The sequence below is a fragment of the Prionailurus viverrinus genome, chromosome D1 (genome assembly GCF_022837055.1).
Source record: "Prionailurus viverrinus isolate Anna chromosome D1, UM_Priviv_1.0, whole genome shotgun sequence".
NCBI classification, from domain to species: domain Eukaryota; kingdom Metazoa; phylum Chordata; class Mammalia; order Carnivora; family Felidae; genus Prionailurus; species Prionailurus viverrinus.
The window spans coordinates 65,419,410-65,441,873 of record NC_062570.1 but is presented as its reverse complement, the minus strand read 5'-3'; the positions used below and the strand labels follow the sequence as shown (position 1 = coordinate 65,441,873).

The 22,464-nt window shown below is 42.3% G+C and overlaps 1 protein-coding gene across 7 annotated transcripts in view; it reads left to right on the top strand.

The window, feature by feature from the left end:
- Positions 1-15,011, top strand: part of STK33 (serine/threonine kinase 33) — a 168,831-nt gene extending 153,820 nt beyond the window's left edge. For all 7 annotated transcript variants that reach the window (XM_047823936.1, XM_047823931.1, XM_047823937.1 and 4 more), the window contains exon 13: positions 14,176-15,011. In XM_047823936.1, the coding sequence (XP_047679892.1) occupies positions 14,176-14,388 (213 nt within the window). In that variant the 3' untranslated portion in view covers positions 14,389-15,011. The remainder of the gene's footprint in view (positions 1-14,175) is intronic.
- The last annotated feature ends 7,453 nt before the right edge of the window (positions 15,012-22,464 follow it).

The following is a 22,464-nucleotide window of genomic DNA, read 5'->3' as shown; positions in this document are numbered from 1 at the left end:
GAAATGAAACAGTTGAACTATGGTATGTTGATATATTTCTATGGGAAAGAGTCAGGTTTTCTTGGTATTTTAGTTGAGGAGGATAAAGATTTTCTTTTCTTGACAAATTAAACCTTAGCTCTATGAGCCCATGTGACTCATGTGCAGATTTGGTGGTGCTTCCACAACTTTGGCACACTTTTGTAGTCCAATATTGAAACGTCACAGTCTGGCACACACTTAAAATACAATGGCTAGGGGCGCCTGGGTGGCGCAGTCGGTTAAGCGTCCGACTTCAGCCAGGTCACGATCTCGCGGTCCGGGAGTTCGAGCCCCGCGTCGGGCTCTGGGCTGATGGCTCAGAGCCTGGAGCCTGTTTCCGATTCTGTGTCTCCCTCTCTCTCTCTGCCCCTCCCCCATTCATGCTCTGTCTCTCTCTGTCCCAAAAATAAATAAAACGCTGAAAAAAAAATTAAAAAAAAAAATACAATGGCTAAAAACACAATCTCTGGATGTAGGCTGCATGCATTCAAATCTGGCTTCACCACTTACAAGCTTTACGACCTTGGGAAAACCTCTAGGCCTCTGTTTCCTCATCTATAAAATGGAAATAATGATGGTATCAACCAAGGATTAAATGGAATAATGCATGTAACACTCTTGACATAGTAAGCACTCATTAATGTTAGCTTTTATTATTTGATTATTATATCGCTAAAGAACTTGCATAGAATATTACTAAAATTGCACATTTTTTCTTGTCAGCTTCAAGTCTCTTTTGGGTATAGGTATTTCAATAAACTAATGAACAAACCAAGAAATATCATTTTCAAAAATTATAAGGTGATGCTTCCAATCTCATTTGTCCTCTGAGTTTTGTGAGGTCCCTAGAACCCTACTGTGGTAGCTTAGATTATTTTTTTCCAATTATTTAATCCCTCTCTGTAAGGGATTTGTACATTCACATCTTTTGCCATGTGACGTTTCAGTTCTCCCCACTAGAGTAGATGAAGGATATTTTCTCATCCCTCTAATGTTGGTTTTAACTGTATGACTTACTTTGGCTGATGGAATGTTAAGAGGTATGCTGTAAGTAGAGACCTTAAAAGTGTTTGCCTGATTTAGCTTGCTCTCTTGTATTTCTGCTACCTGACATGAGAAGAACGTGCCTGCAGGGAGCCACCATTCCTGGAACTATGAGTTGTGAAGCAGATCTGAACCTAATACAAAGCCTGAAGTCTAGTTGAGTCTACCATGGCTACCCCCTACAGCTAACTGAGAGAAAGCAGTGTTAGTTGTTATAAGATACTGAGACTTTTATAGTCATTAGTTATGTAATTGTACCGAAAACAGTTAACATAGCAGACTTAAAATGCTATCCTTGAAAAGGGCTGCTTGCAAGGTTGGCCCTTGGCTGGCTTCTGGGAACTTGGATTTGGTTGCTACCATTAACTGATAAGAATGATTCATTCTGGGACACCTGGGTGGCTCAGTCAGTTAAGCATCTAACTTCAGCTCAGGTCATGATCTCATGGTTTGTGGGTTCGAGCCCCACATCTGGCTTTGTGCTGATGGTGAGGAGCCTGCTTTGGATTCTCTGTCTCGCTGTCTCTCTGCCCCTCCCCCACTCACACTCTTTCTCTCCCTCTGTCAAAAATAAATAATAAATAAATATTTAAAAAATGATTTATTCTATTTAAACTCTGTACAAATGATATGGTTTATGCTGGAACCTGCTTTCCTTCTGGGAGTCTGGGATTTTGGTAGGTGCTAGGCAGAGACTGCCTTCATGACCACTTCCCAATAAAAAGCCAGGGTGCCATTTCTAAGACGTTCCCTGGTTGGCAACATTTGATATGTGTTGTCACAGCTCATTGCTGGAGTAATTACATGCATTCTGTGTAACTCCTGAGTGAGGGCTTTTAGAAGCTTGAGCCTGGTTTCTACTGAACTTCACCTCAAGTACCTTTTACCTTTGCTAATTGTGCTTTGTAATAAATTGTAGCACGAGTACACCTATATTCTGAGTCCTGTGAGTCCTCCTAGTGAATCATGGAAACTAGAGGTGATTTAGGGGACCTCCCAAATGCTGCTGTCCTCCCAAAGACAGTAGCATAACTGCAGCAATAGATGATTAATACAGGTGCAAATAACTGTGCTAACATGAATCTTGACATGTTGTTCTTTGATCCAAAGCTGTTTACAATGCCAATTGCCAATTTGGATTCATAGGCTTCCATAAACAATAAGGCTTTTGTCCCTGCTACTCCGATTAGGTTTCACCACAAGCTTAGCCAGATTTCCACAGCTGAAGGAATGTATTATTGAATCCTTTCAAATCATTTCTATCCTGTCCCAAGCCTGGCTTTTGCTCAGCTCCCCTTAGGGACTGTAGCTGTTAGGATACCCACTGGGTTGGATTTTAACAAATATTGCTCTAATTCAAAATATATTGTAGGGATGCCTGGGTGGCTCAGTTGGTTAAGCATCTGACTTCAGCTCAGGTCATGATCTCGTGGTTCGTGAGTTTGAGCCCCACGTCGGGCTCTGTGCTGACAGCTCAGAGCCTGGAGCCTACTCTGGATTCTGTGTCTCCCTCTCTCTCTATCCCTCCCCTGCTCGTGGTATGTCTCTCTCTGTCTCAAAAATAAATAAACATTTTTTTAAAAATTAAAAAAAAAATTGGCTGAGAGAAGATCCGACATGTCAGAAAAATAGAGGACCTGAAGTTCCCTTGTCCCTCAAACACAGCAGTCTAGATGCCGGAGTACTTTGAATTCCAAGAGTCTGGGCTACAGAGTGACAGAGACAGCTCCTGGGGCCCACAAGGACAACCTGGCAGTCCACAGGGCTACTTCAATGAACAAATCAAAGCACACCTGGTAGAGGGTCCAAAACATTACTACGAGTAGGGGCATAAAGCAACCAGGGTCACAACAACAGAGAGCAAGTAACACACTCCAAAAAAAAAAACAACAACAAAAAAAACACCTCTTGAAGGTCCAGGCCCTAGACAGTGTATGACCCCTCTTTAATATAGTAGTGCTCACAGGTTCAGGACACATAACAAGCTTTTCAAACATGTGAGGGACAGAAAACTGGCCAAAATGACAGAACAGAAGAATTCTCCTCAAAAGAAATTCCTGGAAAAAATGACAGCTAAATAATTGATCAAAACAGATATAAACAATATATCTGATCAAGAATTTATAATAGTGGTCATAAGATTAACCGCTGGGCTTTAAAATTTTTTTTTAAATTCAAAATATATTAATTTGGGTCCATTCATCTCTTATCCTGCCTTTAGGCTAATATTTTCACATGTATTATAGGTACATAATTATAAACCCCACAAAACAATGTTTTAATTTTGCTTTAAATAGTCATAAATATTTCCAGGAAATTTTGTCTTTTATATGTACCCAGGTATTTTACCATTTCTGTTATTCTTTCATTTCTGAAAATCCAGTTTTCCATCTGGTATCGTTTCCCTGCAGCTTGATTCAGTCTCTATTTCTCTGTTAAACCTACCTGGTGAATATTTAATTTTAGATGTTAAATTCTAAAATTTCCACTTGATTCTTTTTTGTTATTTCTATTTTTCTTCAGAGACCTTCTTTTTTCCTCAAAGAATATTTTTCCTTACATCATTGGTAATTGTTGTAATAACTGCTTTAAAATCCTTGTTTGCTAATATCAACATCTGGGTCACCTCAGGGTTTGTCTCTATTGATTATTATTTCTGTTGAGTAGTTCTGGACTGTATCCTAGAGATTAGAAGTGTTATGTTGTGCTGACTCTGGATTCAACTGCGTTCCTCCAAAAAGTGTTGATGTTTCTGTTTTAGCAGGCAATTAGTTGGTTGGGTACAAATTGCAAATTTTCTCTTAGCCAGCAGTTCAAACCTTAGGTCAGTTCATTTCTCTTTAGCTGGGAAGAATTTAAGATGCCCCTTCTCTGGCTCTCTCCTTTCAGGGATTCCCTCATTACTTTCTTATGTCTGTGGTTGCTTTGAATTCTGTCCTCTAATTCTTTAGGGAGAGAAAATTGTAAAAGCATCCAGGGTTAGGACGGTGGGGCTGGGGAACATGTTGGCATCAAAGGAACAGCATTTGATGCATCAACAGAAATAATGGAAGCCAGAAGACAATGGAGTGATGTCATTAAAGTGTTAAGTGGAAACAGAAATAAATCTTAAAAAACTGCCAATTTGGAATTCTATGGTGATAATTTTCTTCAAAAATATGGGGGAGGGGAAGGAAAAGAAAAAGAAAAGAGATTAGAGAGGGAGGGAGCCAAAACATAAGAGACTGTTAAAAACTGAGAACAAACTGAGGGTTGATGGGGGGTGGGAGGGAGGAGAGGGTGGGTGATGGGTATTGAGGAGGGCACCTGTTGGGATGAGCACTGGGTGCTGTATGGAAACCACTTTGACAATAAATTTCATATTTAAAAAAAAATAAAGATAAAATAAAAGATGTTTTCAAGTATGAAAAAGATGGAAGAATTTGTTACCAGCATATCTTACCATAAGAAATGCTCAAAGAAAATTCTCAAGATAAAAGAATCCCAGATAGAAATATTGATTGCAAAAAAGTATGAAGGGCATCAGCAAGAGTAAATATGTGAGTAAATATAAAATCATATTGATGGTTTAAAACAATAGCAATAACAATGAATCTAAACTTTCATCTCAATAAGCTAGAAAAAGAACAACAAATTAAGCACTCTCCCTACAAGAGGATATTGTGAATGACTTAGTGCCAACAAATTGGAAAATTTATATGAAAAATTTATATGAAATGTTCAGATTTATTTAAAAAAACATCAAAGTAGATATACAAAACAGAAAATATGAATAGTTCTATATTTACTTTAAAAATTGAATCCATAATTAAGAAGTTGTCAGTAAAGAAAATTCCAATTTCAAATGATTTCACTGGTTAATTCTTCTGAATATTTACAGAAGAGAAAGCTTGTTACACAAACTCTTAAAATATTTTCCAACTCATTTATAAAGCAAGTATAACTTAAATACCAAAATATGACAGGGATATTATAAGAAAAGATCATTGTTAGCCAATATCTCTCACAAATACAGACATAAAAATCCCAAACTAATATTAGCAAACAATCCTGAAATATATTAAAAAGATGACACATCATGGTCAAGTATACAGTATATTCCTGGGATTCCTTTGGATTAACATCCAAAATCAACAAATATAATTCGCCATATGGCCAACTAATCTGACAAAGCAGGAAAGAAGAGTATCCAGTGGAAAAAAAGACAGTCTGTTTAGCAAATGGTGCTGTGAGAACTGGACAGCAACATGCAGAAGAATGAAACTGGACCACTTTCTTACACCATACACAAAAATAATATCAAAATGGATAAAAGACCTAAAAGTGAGACAGGAAACCATCAAAACCCTAGAGGAGAAAATAGGCAAAAACCTCTTTGACCTTGGTCACAGCAACTTCTTATTCGACATGTTTCCAAGGCAAGGGAAACAAAAGTAAAATGAACTATTGGGACCTCATCAAGGTAAAAAGCTTCTGCACTGCAATGGAAACAATCCAGAAAACTAAAAGGCAACCAGCAGAATGGGAGAAGATATTTGCAAATGACATATTGGATAAAGGGTTAGTATCCAAATTCTATAAGTAATTTACTAAACACCTGAAAACCAAATAATACAGTGAAGAAAAGGGCAGAAGACATGAATAGACACTTTTCCAAAGAAGACATCCAGATGGCCAATAGACACATGAAAGGATGCTCAGCATCACTCATCATCAGGGAAATACAAATCAAAACCACACTGAGATATCAGCTCACACTGGTCAGGGTGGCTAAAATTAACAGCCAACAGGAAACGACAGATGTTGGCGAGGATGAGAGAAATGGGAAGCCTCTTGCACTGTTGGTGGGAATGAAAACTGGTGTAGCCACTCTGGAAAACAGTGTGGAGGTTCCTCAAAAAATTAAAAATAGAATTACCCTACAACCCAGCAATAGCACTACTAGGAAATTTATCCAAAGGATTCAGGAGTGCTGATTCATAGGGGCATATGTACCCCAATATTTATAGCAGTTCTATCAACAATAGCCAAATTATGGAAAGAGCCCAAATGTCCATCAACTGATGAATGGATGAAGAAGATGTGGTTTATATATACAATGGAATACTACTTGGCAATGAAAAAGAATGAAATCTTGCCATTTGCAACAACGCAGATGGAACTGGAGAGCATTATGTGAAATAAGTCAGTCAGAGGAAGACAGATATCATATGTGGAATTTAAGAAACTTAACAGAAGACCATGGAGGAAGGGAAGGGGAAAAAATAGGTGTAAACAGAGGGGGAGGGAAACCATAAGAGACTCTTAAATACAGAGAACAAACTGAGGGTTGATGGAAGGGCAGGGGAGAGGGGAAAATGGGTGATGGGCATTGAGGAGGGCACTTGTTGGGATGAGCACTGGGTGTTGTATGTAAGCGATGAATTATGGGAATCTGCTCCTGAAGCCAAGAGCACACTGTATACACTATATGTTAGCTGTGTATACACTGTGTGTTAGCTAACTTGACAATAATTTATATTAAAAAAATAGGTAAAGGAGAAAAGCCACATGATTATCTCAGTAATTTTGAAAAAAATAATTTGATGAAATTCAACACTTAAACATGAGAAAAACCCTCAGTAGACTAGGAACAGATGGGAATTTCTTTCACATATTAAGGGATTTTTATATTAAAACAAAACCCTCTGTATCTAATATCATTCTTCATGGTGACATATTGAACACTTTCCAACTGAAGGTAGGAGAAAGGCAAAGATGACCCTTTCTACTTCTCTTTAATATTGTACTAGAGATCTTAGCCAATGCAACAAGGCACATAAAAGAAAATTATAGAGGTTGGAAAAGAAGAATAAAACTGTCTTTATTTTGACTGTGGAAAAAAAATCCCATGGGATCTACAAAAAGTGAATTAAACAGTTTTCAAGATGTAAAATCTATATACAAAAATAGTCTTTTTACATACTAGCAATGAATAATTAGAAAGCAAAACTTAAAATACCATTTTAAATATCATAAAACATAAAATACTTAGTCTTAACTCTAACAGTATATGTGTACAATATTTATTCTAAATCCCACAACACATTGAAATTGACGAAAATGGAAATATTTGGAGAGAAAGACTATGTTTATGGATTGGAAGTTTGATACTGTTAAGATGTCAATTCTCCCCAAAGTGATTTATGACTTGAAAGCAATCCCAATTAAAATCTAAGACTTCGCTTTTCTGTTAGAAATTGACAAGATGATTCTAAAATCTGTTTGGAAATACATTAAGACCTAGAATAGCCAAAATAACACAAAAAAATGAAGTTGGAGAACTTATGTGACCTGATTTCAACACTTACTATATAGTTATAGTAATCAGTCCAATGTGGTATTGATGTAAGAATAGACAAACACATCATGGAAACAAAATAGAGTCTAAAAATAGGCCCACCCTTAGGTAGTCCATTGATTTTTGACAGATTTCTAAGCCATTCAGTAGGGGAAAAGATTTTTTTTTTTCAGTAAACAGTACTGAGCTAATATGATACTTATATGAGGGAAAATGAACTTTGACCTCCAGCTCACACTATACACAAAAATTAGTCTGAAATGGATAGTAGACCTAAATCTAAAAGCTAAACTATAAAGCTCCTAAGAGAAACATAGGAGAATATCTTCTAACCTGAGAGTAGTCAAAGATTTCGTAGAACATCAGGAAGCATCTTTAAAAGTCAGATCAAATGGACTTCTTCAAAGTAAGTGCATTTGCTCATCTAAAGCATATTAAGAAAAAGAATAGGCAAGCCACAGACAGGGAGAAAATATTTGCAATAAATATATCTAACAAAGGACTTGTATCCAAAATATTGAGATAGTTCTTACAACTCAATAAGGCAACTCAATTTTTAAAATATGCACAAGATTTGAACAGACATTTCAGATAGGAAAATATACTAATAGTCAATAAGAATGTGAAAAAAATGTGCAACATCACTAGTTATCAGGAAGATGCAAATGATAACAGGAAAAGCCACAACATATATCACTATATCCTTTCTAGAATTGCCAAAATCTAAAAAATCCAGTCCATTTAGCAAATATTGGAGCAGTTGGAATTTTCCTACATTGCTTTGTGGAGTGCAAAATGATGGAGTTTCTTTGGAAACCAGCTGGGCAGTTACTTATAAAGTTAAGCATTTACTTACCATTTACCCAGAAATCCCAAGTATAAGTTCAGAAAAGGATTTGTAGAATATATTTATAGCAGCTTTATGTATAAAGAGCCTCAAACTGGAAACAGTCCAAATATCCAGTAATAGAAGAATGGATAAACAAATTGTGGTATATCCATAAAATATGGAATACTACTTGGTAATACAAAGGAGTGAACCACTAATACATGGATGAATCTCGAAAACATATGTTGCAATACCATGAGCATCTATAATTATCTCAATAAAAATGTCTTTTTCTTAAATCTCAGTAAAAATTTCAATTAAAAAAGCATGTTAAGGAAAAGGAGTCAGACACAAAAGAGTACATACTGTATGTTGTTTCATTTATATGAGGTTTTAGAAAAGTAATTATGTTGAACTATATCAGAACACCTGTAGCCTCAGGATGGGAGGGAGTTGAGTGGGATGTGGACCCAGGGCAATTTGTAGGGAATTGTTCTATGTCTTGATTGAGTGTTGGTTATACAGGTCTATGCATTGTCAAAAGTCATCAATCTGTACACTTGAGATTTGTACATTCTACTGTATGTAAATTATACTTCAACTAAAAAAGAAAAGAGAAATTTATATCTCCCTGATTTGCAAGTTAGATTTTATTTTCATTAACTCCATACAAGGCCCAGCTATTTATGTAGATAGCCTTATAGAAGAAATCTATATATTTGGAAGTTAATTACTCTTCTTCCCTTTGGTTTTTCTTTCCCTTCCTTCTTCTTTCTGAAAACCACAGGAATGTAAGAGAAAGTGGGTGACCATTGCAAGCAAACTGGAGCTGAAAACTTGTATCAGAATGTTCTGTCACTTGGACCTTGTGCAGGCCTATAATTTGAATGTGTGACTCTAGAAATGGTTGCTATGGCGATAAACCACTTTACTTAAATAGCATGTATTTTACTCAAAATTCAGAGAAATGGTAACAGTTTCTAGTAATCATGTACTGGTATTAACTTGCAGGGATATGCCTAGAGCTTACAGGTTTTGCATCCATTATCACCAGATGAGTTCATCAGGTTAAAGTTATGCCAGTGAATAATGAAATATGTATATTTAGCCCAATTTTCTTGTTACATATCTCCCCTTGCACACATGGAGCCCCTTTCCAAGATTAATAATATGAGCTGAAGAAATCAGGCCATGGGTGCTGAATTACTAAAAGATGAAACCGGAGGGAACCTTGTAAGGTCATCTTTTCCATCATTCCGCCTCCAGTAGGACTGACTATTCTTCAACCGTCCCAGGTGGAAAGAGCCTGTCAAAGATGAGGAACAATTGAAATGCTGCTTGGGGCCGCCCCTGGTATAACCATCTTGACTACAGCACAGAGCTGAGATCTTCCCCCTTGTGTGTTCTACAGATTGTGATTATATATGTCCTCTATTCTTTATATTTTTAGACTAAAGAGCTCTCTCTCGTAAAGAAACCTCCATCCATTAATCATATTAGTGACCTGTCTGTAAACCTTTCCTGGTTCCTTTATCTCTGTTCAAGCTGATTTGCAGTGTTTCAGGTATGAATTCTTCATGATTTTATGTAAGGATAAAGGATTTTTTTCTTTATTTCTAAAATGCTTTCTGATGATAGCTAGGTTTTCTTGATCACTGTGCAATGGTATGTTACCCTAGTATCTTCAGAGCACAATCTACAATGATTTGTAGATCCTTTTTGGACTGATAATGATGGCCAATAATCTCATAATGATCATTTAAACTCTTTTTCCCCTAGCACTGAATATTGAATTCCTCTCTCATCTTTCTCCCCCTCTGTACAACAGGATGGGAGCTCATCACCTTCTATTTGCCTTTTATGACCTAGAAGATCTTAGTAATTCCTATAGCCTTGGTAATTTCACTTTTCATTTTTCTGTCACGTTACTCACAAAACTGTAAAATTGCATCAGTGACAGCATAGATCCCTAAGGAATCCCCTCAACTGTGAGAGAAGAAAAAGAGAAACCTAAAATTTAGATAACCTATAACCTACAAAGGAAATCCCTGAAACATTAAGATTTGTTTATATTCCTAGAGAAAAGCCTGGAAGCTGGAATTTGCCTTGGCCATTTGTGTTCAAGGAAGTGAGTGGCTTGGCTCTTAGTGAAGAAAGCTACGGCTCAGTCTAAGGGACATCATGAGAGCCGGCCTGCATCCATGTCTTGTTAGCATCAGAGCACAGTTTCAAATATCAGAGGTGATATTTAAGAGGGGAGACTCAGAGGCTTCAGGAAAGCTTTTACAATTCTGATTCCTAAACAATGGCATTCTAAACTTAATGCAACTGCAAATTAGCAGGGAAATGGTAAAGTGTGCACATGTGCATACACACACACACACACACACACACACACACCATTTTACAAGGTGCACACATATACACAGAAGCTTCTAAGCATTTACAATAAACATCTGTATAAAGGTGAGTAGATTTGCATTGATATTACCAAGAAGTAAAGGAACAAGTATTGAGATTTGTTTCAGTGCAGCCAGTTTTGGGCCAACTTGGAGTTCAAAGAAAACATGTTGACTATATTAGTTTTAACATGTATTAAATACCAAATTGAAAAGGAAATAAGAAAACAGGCACTTATATGTTGCTGGTAAGAATATAAGTTGGTACAGAGGCACTGGAAAGCAATATGGCGATACCTTTCAAAATTACAAATCCATAGATGTTTTGACTCAGGAGTCCTGCTTCTAAAATGTATAGCCTGTAGATATACTTACACATGTACAAAATGGCACAAGTGCAATATTATTCACAGAAGCATTATTTGTACTAGGAAAAGTTTGGAAATGACCTGAATGTCCATTGTGAAGGGGCTGGCTAAATATTCAAACGAGAATACTGCAGAACCAAAAAGAAGAATGAGAACTCTTTACATATGGACGTGGAAGGATCCTCAAAATAATCATTAGTTGAAAAAAAATCAAGGTGTGAAAGAACACTTACAGTGGGCTACCATTTGGGTAAAAACAGGGAGAAGAAAGCATGTCAATATATGGATTAGACGGAACCATATGAAATTGCCATTATTAGGCTTTTTTGACCAGCAGAAATGACTACCAATTCAATCTGGTTCCACTTAATATTTGCTTGAAGATGCATGAACTCTCTGGAAGCATATACTGTAAATTGGTAATATTGGTTGTCCCTGATGTGGGGCAGAGCAGAGTCAACTAGGGGGCAGGGAGAAGATTTTTAACACTGTGACTATTAAATCATGGGGTTGTACCACCTATTTTAAAAATACATCACTAAAATTAGATATAAATAAATAAAATAATGAAATGTTGCTGAGGAATATTTTCTCATCTTGCTCTAGAATGAAACAGGAATACCATATTTCTGCACTAAAGCAAGCAAACATTCTGGTTTAGTTTTCTCTTTCTTTCCCCTTTGCCAGAAAATTCTGAGGATAATCTTAAGTTACCTTATCCAAGAAGAAAACACCAGAGCCTCTAATGCGTTTGGGAAAAAGAAAAAATCATCTACATCACTAACCCTGCCCACAGAGACTGTCTCTGAATATTTCTTTCTGGTGACTGCAACTTCTGAGTCTACTTTAATGACTCAAGTCCATTAACAAATGGAACCATGAAGAAGAATGGAAGTGTTGAGCTGCATATGAATATAAATACATTAAAAAGAAAATGGCTGAATCTGTGTTCCTATTCTGTAGAACAGTAGTTGTAGTGGATGTGTTCAAAGACATTTCCTCAACTACTTGGATGATCACTCAAAAGGTGGAAAATCAAAAGAGTGAAGGTTACACTTAGATTCACCTTTTAATAGGATTAAACTTTCATGAATTGAAATTTCCAAGATAGGTTTCCTGTCTTTGGGATCAGTGCTATTCTAAACAACGCAGCTTCTCTCCGGCCGGTTACTGGAGCATTAGGGGAGTTCACCCTCACCGTATTGCTGAACATGGGAGTTTTCAGTGAGAGGCTACAATCTATGTTACGGAATGCTGATGCATTTTCAGTATTTTCTATTTTGTGAAAGAATACACAGAGAAGCAATGTAGACATTTTCGTGGGTGAAACAAATCTATAGAGAAAAGGACTTTTTTACATTTCTAAATTTATACAAATTAATTTTTTTCAATGTACAAAATTACCAGCTCACGAATTAGCAGACATGGTTAGGAAGTCCTACATGAGTGATGTTCTGAAGAGACACATATTTAAGGCCTGTCTGCAATAAGCAAATGTCAGGTAAATGTTCTCTTTCTTTAAATACAGGTACCAAAAATCGTAAATGACCCGAAGTTCTGCTGCTGCCCTGGGAGGTCACTTATTCATTGAACAAATATATATTAAGTGCCTACTACCGGGCATAAAACATGGCCATTTGTATCACAAGGGCCTGAGTGATCAAAGAAACACCAGGTTTATTTGTACAGTGTTACATGTAGTCTTTTCAGATTCTTTGAAAATTGTTAACCTGATTATTGATCCAGATGTAGAGTAACTTTGCGTTTGCCAGAGCGTTAAACTTACGAGCCCTTCCCAGACCATTTTGTGTCTGTGAGGCCTGCTGTATCTATTCTCCCCTGTCTCATCCCCCACCTTGCTTGTGTCCCCTTCTCCTAATACGTTCTCTGCTCTTTTAGAACTCTGTGCTCAGCTTCATTTCATGAGGAGTGCTCACTTCTTTTTTGTTGTCATTGTTAAGTTTATTTATTTATTTATTTACTTAGAGAATGCAAGTGGGGGAGGGGCAGAGAGGAAGAGAGAGAGCATCCCAAGCAGGCTGTGCACTGTCAGGGTGGAGACTGATGCAGGGCTCCACATGGAGTTCAAACTCAAGAACATTAAGATCATGACCTGGGCCGGGGTGCCTGGGTGGCTCAGTCGGTTAAGCGTCCGACTTCAGCTCAGGTCACGATCTCGCGGTCCGTGAGTTCGAGCCCCAAGTCGGGCTCTGGACTGATGGCTCAGAGCCTGGCGCCGGCTTCCGATTCTGTGTCTCCCTCTCTCTCTGCCCCTCCCCCGTTCATGCTCTGTCTCTCTCCATCTCAAAAATAAATAAACATTAAAAAAAGAAAAGATCATGACTTGGGCTAAAGTCAGAAGCTTAACCGACTGAGCCACCATGGCGCCCAGAGAAGTGATTACTTATAAAATGGGTCTAAGGTTAAAATGGACTCTGCTTCCCTAATGACAGCAGAATCAGAGACTGTTTCCTTGACAGTGGGGTGAGGTGACCTGAGAAAACACAATTGCCTATTGAGACCCCTTTTGTTTGTTTTTGTGCCTTGAAGAAGTACTTTCATGGCCTCTATCTCAGTGCATTCTCATACTAAACCCATGTAGTAAACGTGCAAATACGTTTTCCCCATTTACCCGTGAGGCATCGAGACTCCAAGAGGTCCGTGGACCTGCCCACGTGGTGTGACCGGGATTTGAAGCCAGGCTCCGGAGTGAGCACAGAGAATGGCGAGAGCGCGAGGAGTGGGCCATATGCAGCGACTGTCCCCAGGTCAGGAGGCGTAGCTGTGCTGTGCTGTGCCTGTCAGGTCAGCCGTACATGTGCCAGGGCCGGCCTGGAATTCTGTAAAGATGAAATGAGTATGGTTATGTCCTGGCCAACTTCCCTATGCAAATGTTGCCAGATGTTTACTTTTGTTTCACATGGCAGAGGATCTGAAATTGTGCCTGTAGTTTGCACTACACCAAACCCTAAACAGTTCTGTTTTCCTGAAAGTGCTAAAGGAACTTACTTGGGCATTTAATAACAGCCCTACAATGGGATTAGTTTCTATCTCCCCTCTGGAGAGTGCTCCGCCTTGCAAATCCTGGGCAACTTTGTAGTCCCTTGCTTCTTTGAATTGATAGATATTGCCTCGTGTCTGAAAAGTAATCCAGGCCTTTCCCTTTATTTCCAGTCCACTGCTTATGCAAAGAAATTTCCTGTGACCAGTAAGAAGGAAAACGCAGACAACTCGGACTCGAAGCATGCAAGTTCTGCATGTAGCAGAAACTTTCCAGCCGGACTCAAGGGAGAACCAGAGAAATCCCCCATGACGTCAAGCCAAGGACCGGCAACCAAATACATTGCTAAATCCAATGCCGTGTCTAGAACCAAAAAGAAACTCTAAGGTTCCCTTCACAGGTGAATAGTACAAACACAGAGCTGCTCTTTCTAGCGCTAAAGTGAGGAGACGGGAGGGGGAAAGGACAGGACTATGTCGAGCTTTTAGTCTTTTAGCCCCGCTGAGCCCTGCCATGTGTTTGCACCAGTTTAACCTCGGAGCTAGGGATCTTCAAGGCAGCCTAGTGTTAAGAACAGCCACCAACAGGCTTGATGGCGAGCTGTGGCTGCAGTTAACTCGAGGTTTTTGAGAGTTGTTTAGAGGAGCACGCGCCCTCAAAGCAAGGTGGTGGGCATACTTGCTCAGTTTTACTTCACATTCTTGTATTTGGGCACAGTTATTTGTAGGAGAAAATGAGAGCCAAATATGGTGATGGAGGTCCCAAATAATTATGTGCACTTTGCACTAGGAGATTTTGTTAGGAAATTACTAATAAACTTGCCATAGGCATAACAGCAGAAGTGCTTCAGCCATTCACATGTGTTCTTGTGACTTTAGGTTGGTGTAGATTATTTAAGACAACTTATTTTAAATGTAGAAGAATAGGAGATTTTTGTAACTGCTTGCCATTAAGTTGCTGCTAAATTCCCAATATATTGATTGAATCAATAAAAGACAGATGTCACCCATGCACGTTAATTTTTATGTTAACGAGAGGTGGATATAAAAGGTCCTCTAAGCCCTTATGCAAATTATGAGTTTGGCCTGCTTCTGCAAAGGTAGGCACATGTCTTTGGGGAAGGTCACGAAGTGGATACAGGGGAAAATACATCATTACTCTTGGTGTTACAAGTATCTCCTTTCCACCCCAGGGAAATTGTTGTGCCTTTCGAGGTCAAACTGGGTGAGTAGATGCTTTGCTTGGCCTTCCAAACAAATTCTAAGGAAACAATCTGCATTTGCTTTTACTTGTATAAAGTAATACTCTAGTTTCACTCCACCTCTCCCGATGGGATTGTCTTAGACCTCCAAAATGAGCCTGCTGAGCATGCACTTAGTTGCATATAAATCCACTCAGTGGCTAATGGTAATAGAAGTACTTCTTGTGATTAATTTGGAAGACACTGTTGTACTTATGAGTGGGTCAAAGGTAGCACTAACATGCGTTGTCCCTGGCTAGCTCTGTCAGGACCTTCTTAGCACCTACAGTGTGCTTCCCCTGAGGGAATCTGCCAGCTAAAGTGGACCTGGTTTAAATTGTCTAGACTTTATTTTAGAACTGGAGTTGGCATAGCTTCTTCAAGGTCTTTCTCCCTTACTGATTATTACTTCCAGTCCTATCAGGAATCCAGAAACCATCTCCTGAGCTGTAAGCCTCCTCTCAGGATGTAGTGAGCCAATCTTTGAGGAGTATGTCCTGTTTGCCTGTTGAGAAACCCGGCCTCAGATTTCCCTTCCTCGGTGGTGCTCTTAAAGGCAGGGGTAATAGCAGCCTGCTGATCTCCTTGCAGAAAAGCCAGCTGAGACGGTGGCTTAGATTCTGTCCATCCCCTAAGACTGAAAATGGAATATTCCCTGTATCTAAAATGCTCTTACTTCCATAGTGATACAGTCTTTTGTATCACATATTAGAGAATTCTGATGTTAAATTTAATATTATCCAAATTTCTGTCCACATTGCTCTTCAGCCTTAAATTAGTAATTCTACTCAGTAAGCTTGACCAAAGGTCCAGAACTAAGCATTCAGTGAAAGGTGAAGTCATTTAATAGCTTTTATTGTGTTTGCACCTTTGCCCTCCCCAGCCCCACGCCAGGTTGACTGTCCTTCCCACCGTAAAAATCATTCTATCAGCTTTCATCTGTCTAGGCCTTCGTTTTATTTATGTAGAATCATTTTGATAGAAGCCGAGCTCACTCTTTCTAAGGGGAATTTTCACATTATTTGTATTTGTTATTTATTTGTGCGTAACCCCTGGACCAGGCCAGGTCTGAGCTTTTTGCCCCAACGACTGTACCTCTTTACTATCTGGGCCTTGCTCTCTTCATTTGCTTTCATGGCTGTGGAAAAAAAGTAGCTCTTCTGTTTTAGAATGGTTTTCGGTGACCGAGAGGCCAGCTCCAAGGCACTGGTAACCATCACTCTGACACCTCGTATGCACTGCATGGAGAGATGGGCTTGCAGGACCCAGAGGGACACCGGGACAGTACAGAGCAGGCGTAATTGCCAAGGCATGCACATGCTGATTACGCTCCAACTTGAATAACAGACAAGTCGAGGCAGGAGATAAAATTGATAAATGCAGGCTTGGGGCTGAGGAGAGGTTCAGCTGAGGAGAACAGAAGATGCTATCAGAAAAGGGCTTAAATCAGAGGAGAAAGAGAGATGGGTTGGGGGGAAGGGAGCAGAAAGAAGACAAAGTATAATGACTAAAGAAGACTGGATGACAACACATGTTTCTGCCAAACTTGGAACAGGAGTCAGAGGAGGGAAGCGCTGCAGAGTCCTGGCTCCAGGCCCGTCTGAGGTAAGCCTCGCCCTCCCTGGCCTGTGCCCGGGCACACCCGGATGAAGACTCAGGCTGCAGAATCGAAGACCGGGGAAACAGAGGCTGAGGGAGGATGCGATGTAGGCCACAGAACAGCCCTTACCCTCTGAGAGTAGGAATGTTCTGTGGTATTGGGAGGGGAAAGAAGAAGAAGAAAAAACCCCAAAACATTTTGTGCTTATCACTGAAATGCTTTGTTTAAATAATTCTATTTGACTCAAAATGTAAGTTCCAGGTTAGACACATCAAAAGCAGCCAGTCTTGAAAATGAAGCTTTTTAAATTCCAGCCCTGCTGTTGGAATAGAGAGAATAAAGGCTTTGTTCAAACATGCATTCCCAGCAGTAAGCAGAGCTTTGAAATTGGCCACGGAGGTTGTGTCCTATAATGGTTGCACTTGGCTGGAGACCAAGAAGCTGTGGCCTCTGGGAAACGACCCTGAGCTGGCTGTTTTCCATGTGCCCCTCCAGAGCCACTCTGCCCTGCTCTGCCCTCTCCACTCCGAGAGACTGATCTTTAGGGACTGCATGAACAGTCTCCCTGGGCCTCTGGATATGTTGGGCTTCTGTCAGTGGGAGTCACCAACAGGACACCGGCTAGGAAAGCCGAGGGCCAGTCATCGATTGCCCCACGGCCTTCCATACTGGGCTGCTGGGAAGTCACCGTATTCTCATTCTGCAGGCCTCAGCACCTGCTGGCAGCCCCTCCAGGCCAAGACCAGGGGCTATTGCCCTGGGTACTGTGTCTTCCTTTGTGGGTTTCCCTAACTCTCTCAGTACCTTTGTAAATAGTCTCTTTGTTGAACTCGCACCTACCCCATTTGAGTGCACCATCTGTCTCTTCCTGGGACCCAGAGTGATCCGGACCCTTTCTTGTCAGTTCTGCATTGTTCTTTGACCTGGGGCAGTTTTGTCTGTGGTTGCTGACCTCCTACTGAATAGCAGTAAAGTGAAGAGCAAAAAGCCTAAATGAGTTCTTCCGGAAGCAAACTGGTGCACCTGGGTGGTCACTAGCTAGGGTTGAGGGAGGCGATGGCAGAGGAAATTTCCCAGAGTTGGACCTAGCCAGAGCAAAATACATCGAGCATTACCCAACTGGATCTGAAATTGTCTGGACCCTGAACGTTCACATTTAGGTCTTACATTCCAGTCGCGGCTTTTGGAGCCTAAAGAACTTGTGGGATGCCTGGGTGGCTCAGTCGGTTAAGCGTCCGACTCTTGGTTTTGGCTCAGGCCATAACCTCACTGTTTGCGAGTTCGAGCCCTGCCTTCGGCTCTGTGCTGGCACATGGAGCCTGCTTGGGATTCTCTCTCTCCCTCTCTCTCTGCCCCTCCCCAACTCATGTTCTCTCATTCTTTCAAAATAAAAAAAAAAAAAAGAAAAAGAAAAACATTCTTTGAAAAGCAAGCAAGCAATCAATCAACACTTGTAACAGCCAAGGGTTCCCCTAGCCTGGGACACTGTCTCCCAGCTGGACTGGAGGGCCTGGCAGAGGCTTCCGCTGGGGAGCCTATGGCGGCCAGGAAGCATAGGCAGCCTGCAGACAAGCCTTCTCCCCCGGCCATGTGTTTCATCTCTGCAAGTGCTAACATCACTTTACAAAGCATTTTCAAGTAACATTTTCCCTCTTCAAAGACCTCACATAGTTCAGCTTTACTCTTCAGGACCCTGTATTTTTCTGAGGGAGCTGGCTTAGAATTGGTTTTGATTTCTGTGCACTGCATTGTTATCACTTAATTCCCATTGGTGAGCCAATCTTCTTTGCTTTTGTTCTTCAAAGGAAGGCCACGTTCAGTGTCTGTCTGACATTTTTGTGGCTTCCTTCCTCAGTTGCTGGTATAATCAGCTCCACTCGGTTCCCTGTGTGGCAGGTCTTCAGTTTCCCTAAGTTATCCGGAGCAGCCCTCAGCAGAGCAGTAGGGACTGCTACTACCGGCCCAGTGGCCTCACCTCAAGCAGCAGGGCACTCGTGACGGTGGGACAAGAGGAAGACATTGCAGTGTCACCGCCGGCTAGCTCAGGGACAGCCCTGTCTGTTGCCTGGTGCCATCCCAGATGTCTTAGGTGGACCCGGTGAACCCAGGGTGAAGACCTCAGAGGGCTTCGTCCCCGAAACGTGCAACTGTTCCTGGCCTGGCCCAGAGGACAGGGCCACCACGCAGGGCAGCCCCACCCCCGTCTCCTGAGGGATTCTGGAGCACCTTCAGATCATTCCTATCCTCGGCGCTGAGACAGAGATTACGCACAGTTCCCCACCCTTGGGGGACTGGGACACAGTCTTTGACTCTCTCACCCGGGACAGCCTCTGCGGACAGGATCCTGACACCAAGCTGTCGTTTCGAAGAGGTTTTCCTCATCAGCACAGGAAGTGATCTCCATCCCCGGGCGGTTGCAAGGTCCCAGAGTCAGCATTTCCAGTGCGACCCAAGGGCAGGGCAGGTGGAAGACGGCCAACGGGCACCTTCCCTGGACCCTGAGGAAGAAGCCCTCGCGTGGAGGTGGCAACCAGTATTTCCTGGTGCAGGCATTGGTTTACATGCAGTTTACTAGAAATCAAAGTCCTCTTCAAGGTGGACTTTGAGCCATATTAGTGGAAAGGATCTTGTCTTTTGACAAAAGCCCATGTTCAGGGTAATGATGTAAAAATAATAGCAACATTCACAGAGCACTGATCACGTGCCCGACACTCTGCTAAGCACACATGTCCTTTTCATTCTTACAGCAACCTAGGACGCTGGTACTGTTATCTCTACAGAGGAGTAAATTAAGGCACAGAAAGGTTAAGAAACTTGTTCAAGGTCACACAGCCGAGGAGTAGCAGAACAGAGATTTGAACCCAGCCAGCGGGCTTAAGTATGTCACTGTTGCACTACTTGCCTCTCGAGGTATTTATAGTTTAGGCCGTGGCTGCTGTAAGGTTTGAGCTCATGGTTTGGAAAGGTCAGCGGCTCATGAACACCACCAGCTCCCAGCAACAGCCTGGCGCAGTCATTCTGGCAACTTTGGGTCTCAGAGTGGAGGAGGGTTATTTTGCATGTTGACGAGTTTGAGTGAGGTGCAACCACACCATAGCAGGGTAAGCTGCATTCTGAAGGACTCCACGTGACAAAAATGAATTCTAAAGGTCTAAGTGCTTTGGTCATTGTCAGGAGCAATCTTTGGAAACCTTTGAATGTGTTTTTGAGCGAAGAGAGGAAAGAGGCCCTGTGGCTGCCGCAGGTATTCCCCTGGACGGCCCTGTGTGCGGACACGACAGACATGCTCGCCGGGGCCGAGAGCTGTGACTCCCACGGTGTTGTACACGCATGGGGCGAGGAGTCCCTGTCACGGTTCCGTTCCCCACACGGCTCTATCAGGTGGCGGGCGCGGCTGTGTGACTGCAAACACGGGCCCAGGTCAGCTTTTAGCTCGAATACTTTTCCTTACTGCTTTCAGCTTCTGTTTCCCTCGTCACACCGACCCACAGCGCCCTTCAAGGAGCACAGACTGTCTCCAGAGGCTTGAAGCCCCTGTCCGGTGCAGGACGAGGGAGACCCCTGCTCTGGAAAGAAGCCCAGCAGCCAAGGATGGCGCTTCCTGACCCGGCTGCCATCTCTCAGTCTGCTGCCTGCCGCTCGGGCCCAGGAGAGAGGCGGTTCTTATCCTGGGTGCTGCTCTGGAGCTTTGGAAGAAAGGCTACTAGTGGGAAAGCCCCCAAAGCCCACAGACGTGGGTGATTTTTCACAAGAGTGTCTTCCCTCCAGATGAGTTCCCTGGTTGTGGCCCGACCCCCTTCCCCCAGTCAGTGTGAACTTAGTCACGGGACCTTGGAGCCTCAGCCACTGGGGCGTCGTCCTGGCCCCATCCCCTGAAGTGGAATCTTGGCAGGACGTCTTGCCTCCGGTGCACTTTTCTTGCCTGGAGGGCAACAACAGTCCGGCCACGCTGACGTCTCCTTTTGCCTCCAGGTGACCAGCACCACACTCTGCCACGAGGACCGGGAGCTGCACAAAGAATGTCCCCTAAGTAGAATCAGATTGAGAGACTCAGTTGTTCATTCAAGAAATATTTACTGACCATCTGCTATTGCCGGGCACAGTGATAGGCAATGGGCATAAGATGAGGTAAGAGAGAGTCAAGGTCATTGCCCTTGAGGAGGTTGCAGTCTTGGTGCAGGGCAGATGTTGGAGATCTCTACAAATACGTAAAATACCTATGTACTGTGATGAGCACAAGGTAGGAAGTAAAGAGTGCCATAATAGAGAACGACAGGATAGGAGCCTTTCTAAAGAAGCTTGAAGGCTAAAGGGAGGAATGCTCTAGGCAGAGGGGCCTGGGACAGAGCTGGGTGGACTCCAGGACCTCGACCAAAAGCCAGGATGGTGGCAGGGGGTGGGGGGGGGCGGTGCGGAGGGGCTGGGGCCAGGCCCTGCAGGCCTTGGGGGCCACAGGAAGGAATCCATTTATTCTAAACACAACAGGGAACCACTGACAGGTTTCCAGCTGGGGAATGACCTCTGATTAAAGGTTCACTCTGTCTTCTATTGAACAAATGCAGGTGGAGCAGAAAGAGAAGCAGGGAGATCGGTCAGGGGTCATTGGGCAAGAGGGTAACAGAGAAGATGGAGAGAAGTGGGTGGATAGGAAATATGGTTTGGAGATAGATTGATAGGATCCCGTGAGGGATTAGATGTGTAGGGTGAAGAAAAGAGTGGGTGGGGGACCGAGAGGGACTTTTGGCTTCAACAGTAAGCAGCTTGACAGAGGTTTCACTCACCGAGTTGGGGGTTGGCAGTGAGATGAAGGGCTCCTCCAAGTCATCCTAAGTTGAAGCGCTATCGGACCTTAAAGTGGAGATGGCCGCTTGAGAGAGACTTAAAGTCCGGAGTGGGTCACCATGGCTGGAGGGGGAAGGATGTGGAGAGAGACCCAGAGTTAACAGGGAGTTGTTCATGAGGGCTTCTGGACACTAGGCAGGGTTCGGGGACCCAGGCATCAAGGCACCATCTTGGGCACACTCCCACCCAGGGACTGGGCATGGCTGTACTTGGTTGGGCAAGAACAAGTGTGAGGATGGCATGATGACATGAAGTGCCATTTGGAGACGTGTCCCTAGGAGATGTGGCCAAACCTCCTTATGGCTGATTCATCGAATCTGAGTGGTGACAGGTACCAGGTCCTCTCTGGCTCAGAATTCCATAGATTCCCTTCAGCATAAATCAGAAAATGGCCGACCAGATACTTTCCCGAAGCCCAAGCTTGCAGAATTGTGGACCGTCTGCATTGTTCCTTCAGCCCAAATCCCCAGGGCAGGACACCCCCCCCCCCCACTCCCAGCCTCTGATGAAATGCTCCCTGGGATGGGGGACTGCTAGAAAAGTCTTCGTATTAACTGACACCTGCTCCTCACTGGCCCCTCTGGAAACTATTTAAAGTCTACTCCTTGGGCCCCATAATGGCCCCTTGAGAGTTGGAGGTGACCCCCACAGCCCTCTGAACCTTCTCTAGTGTTCTCTTAGACTCCTGCTCAGGTGGCATGTTTCTTGGGCCTTTGTTCTAGTTCATCTGGGTCTTTTCCCAAAATGAACCTTTTTCTAAAATGAACACGTGGCCTGCCG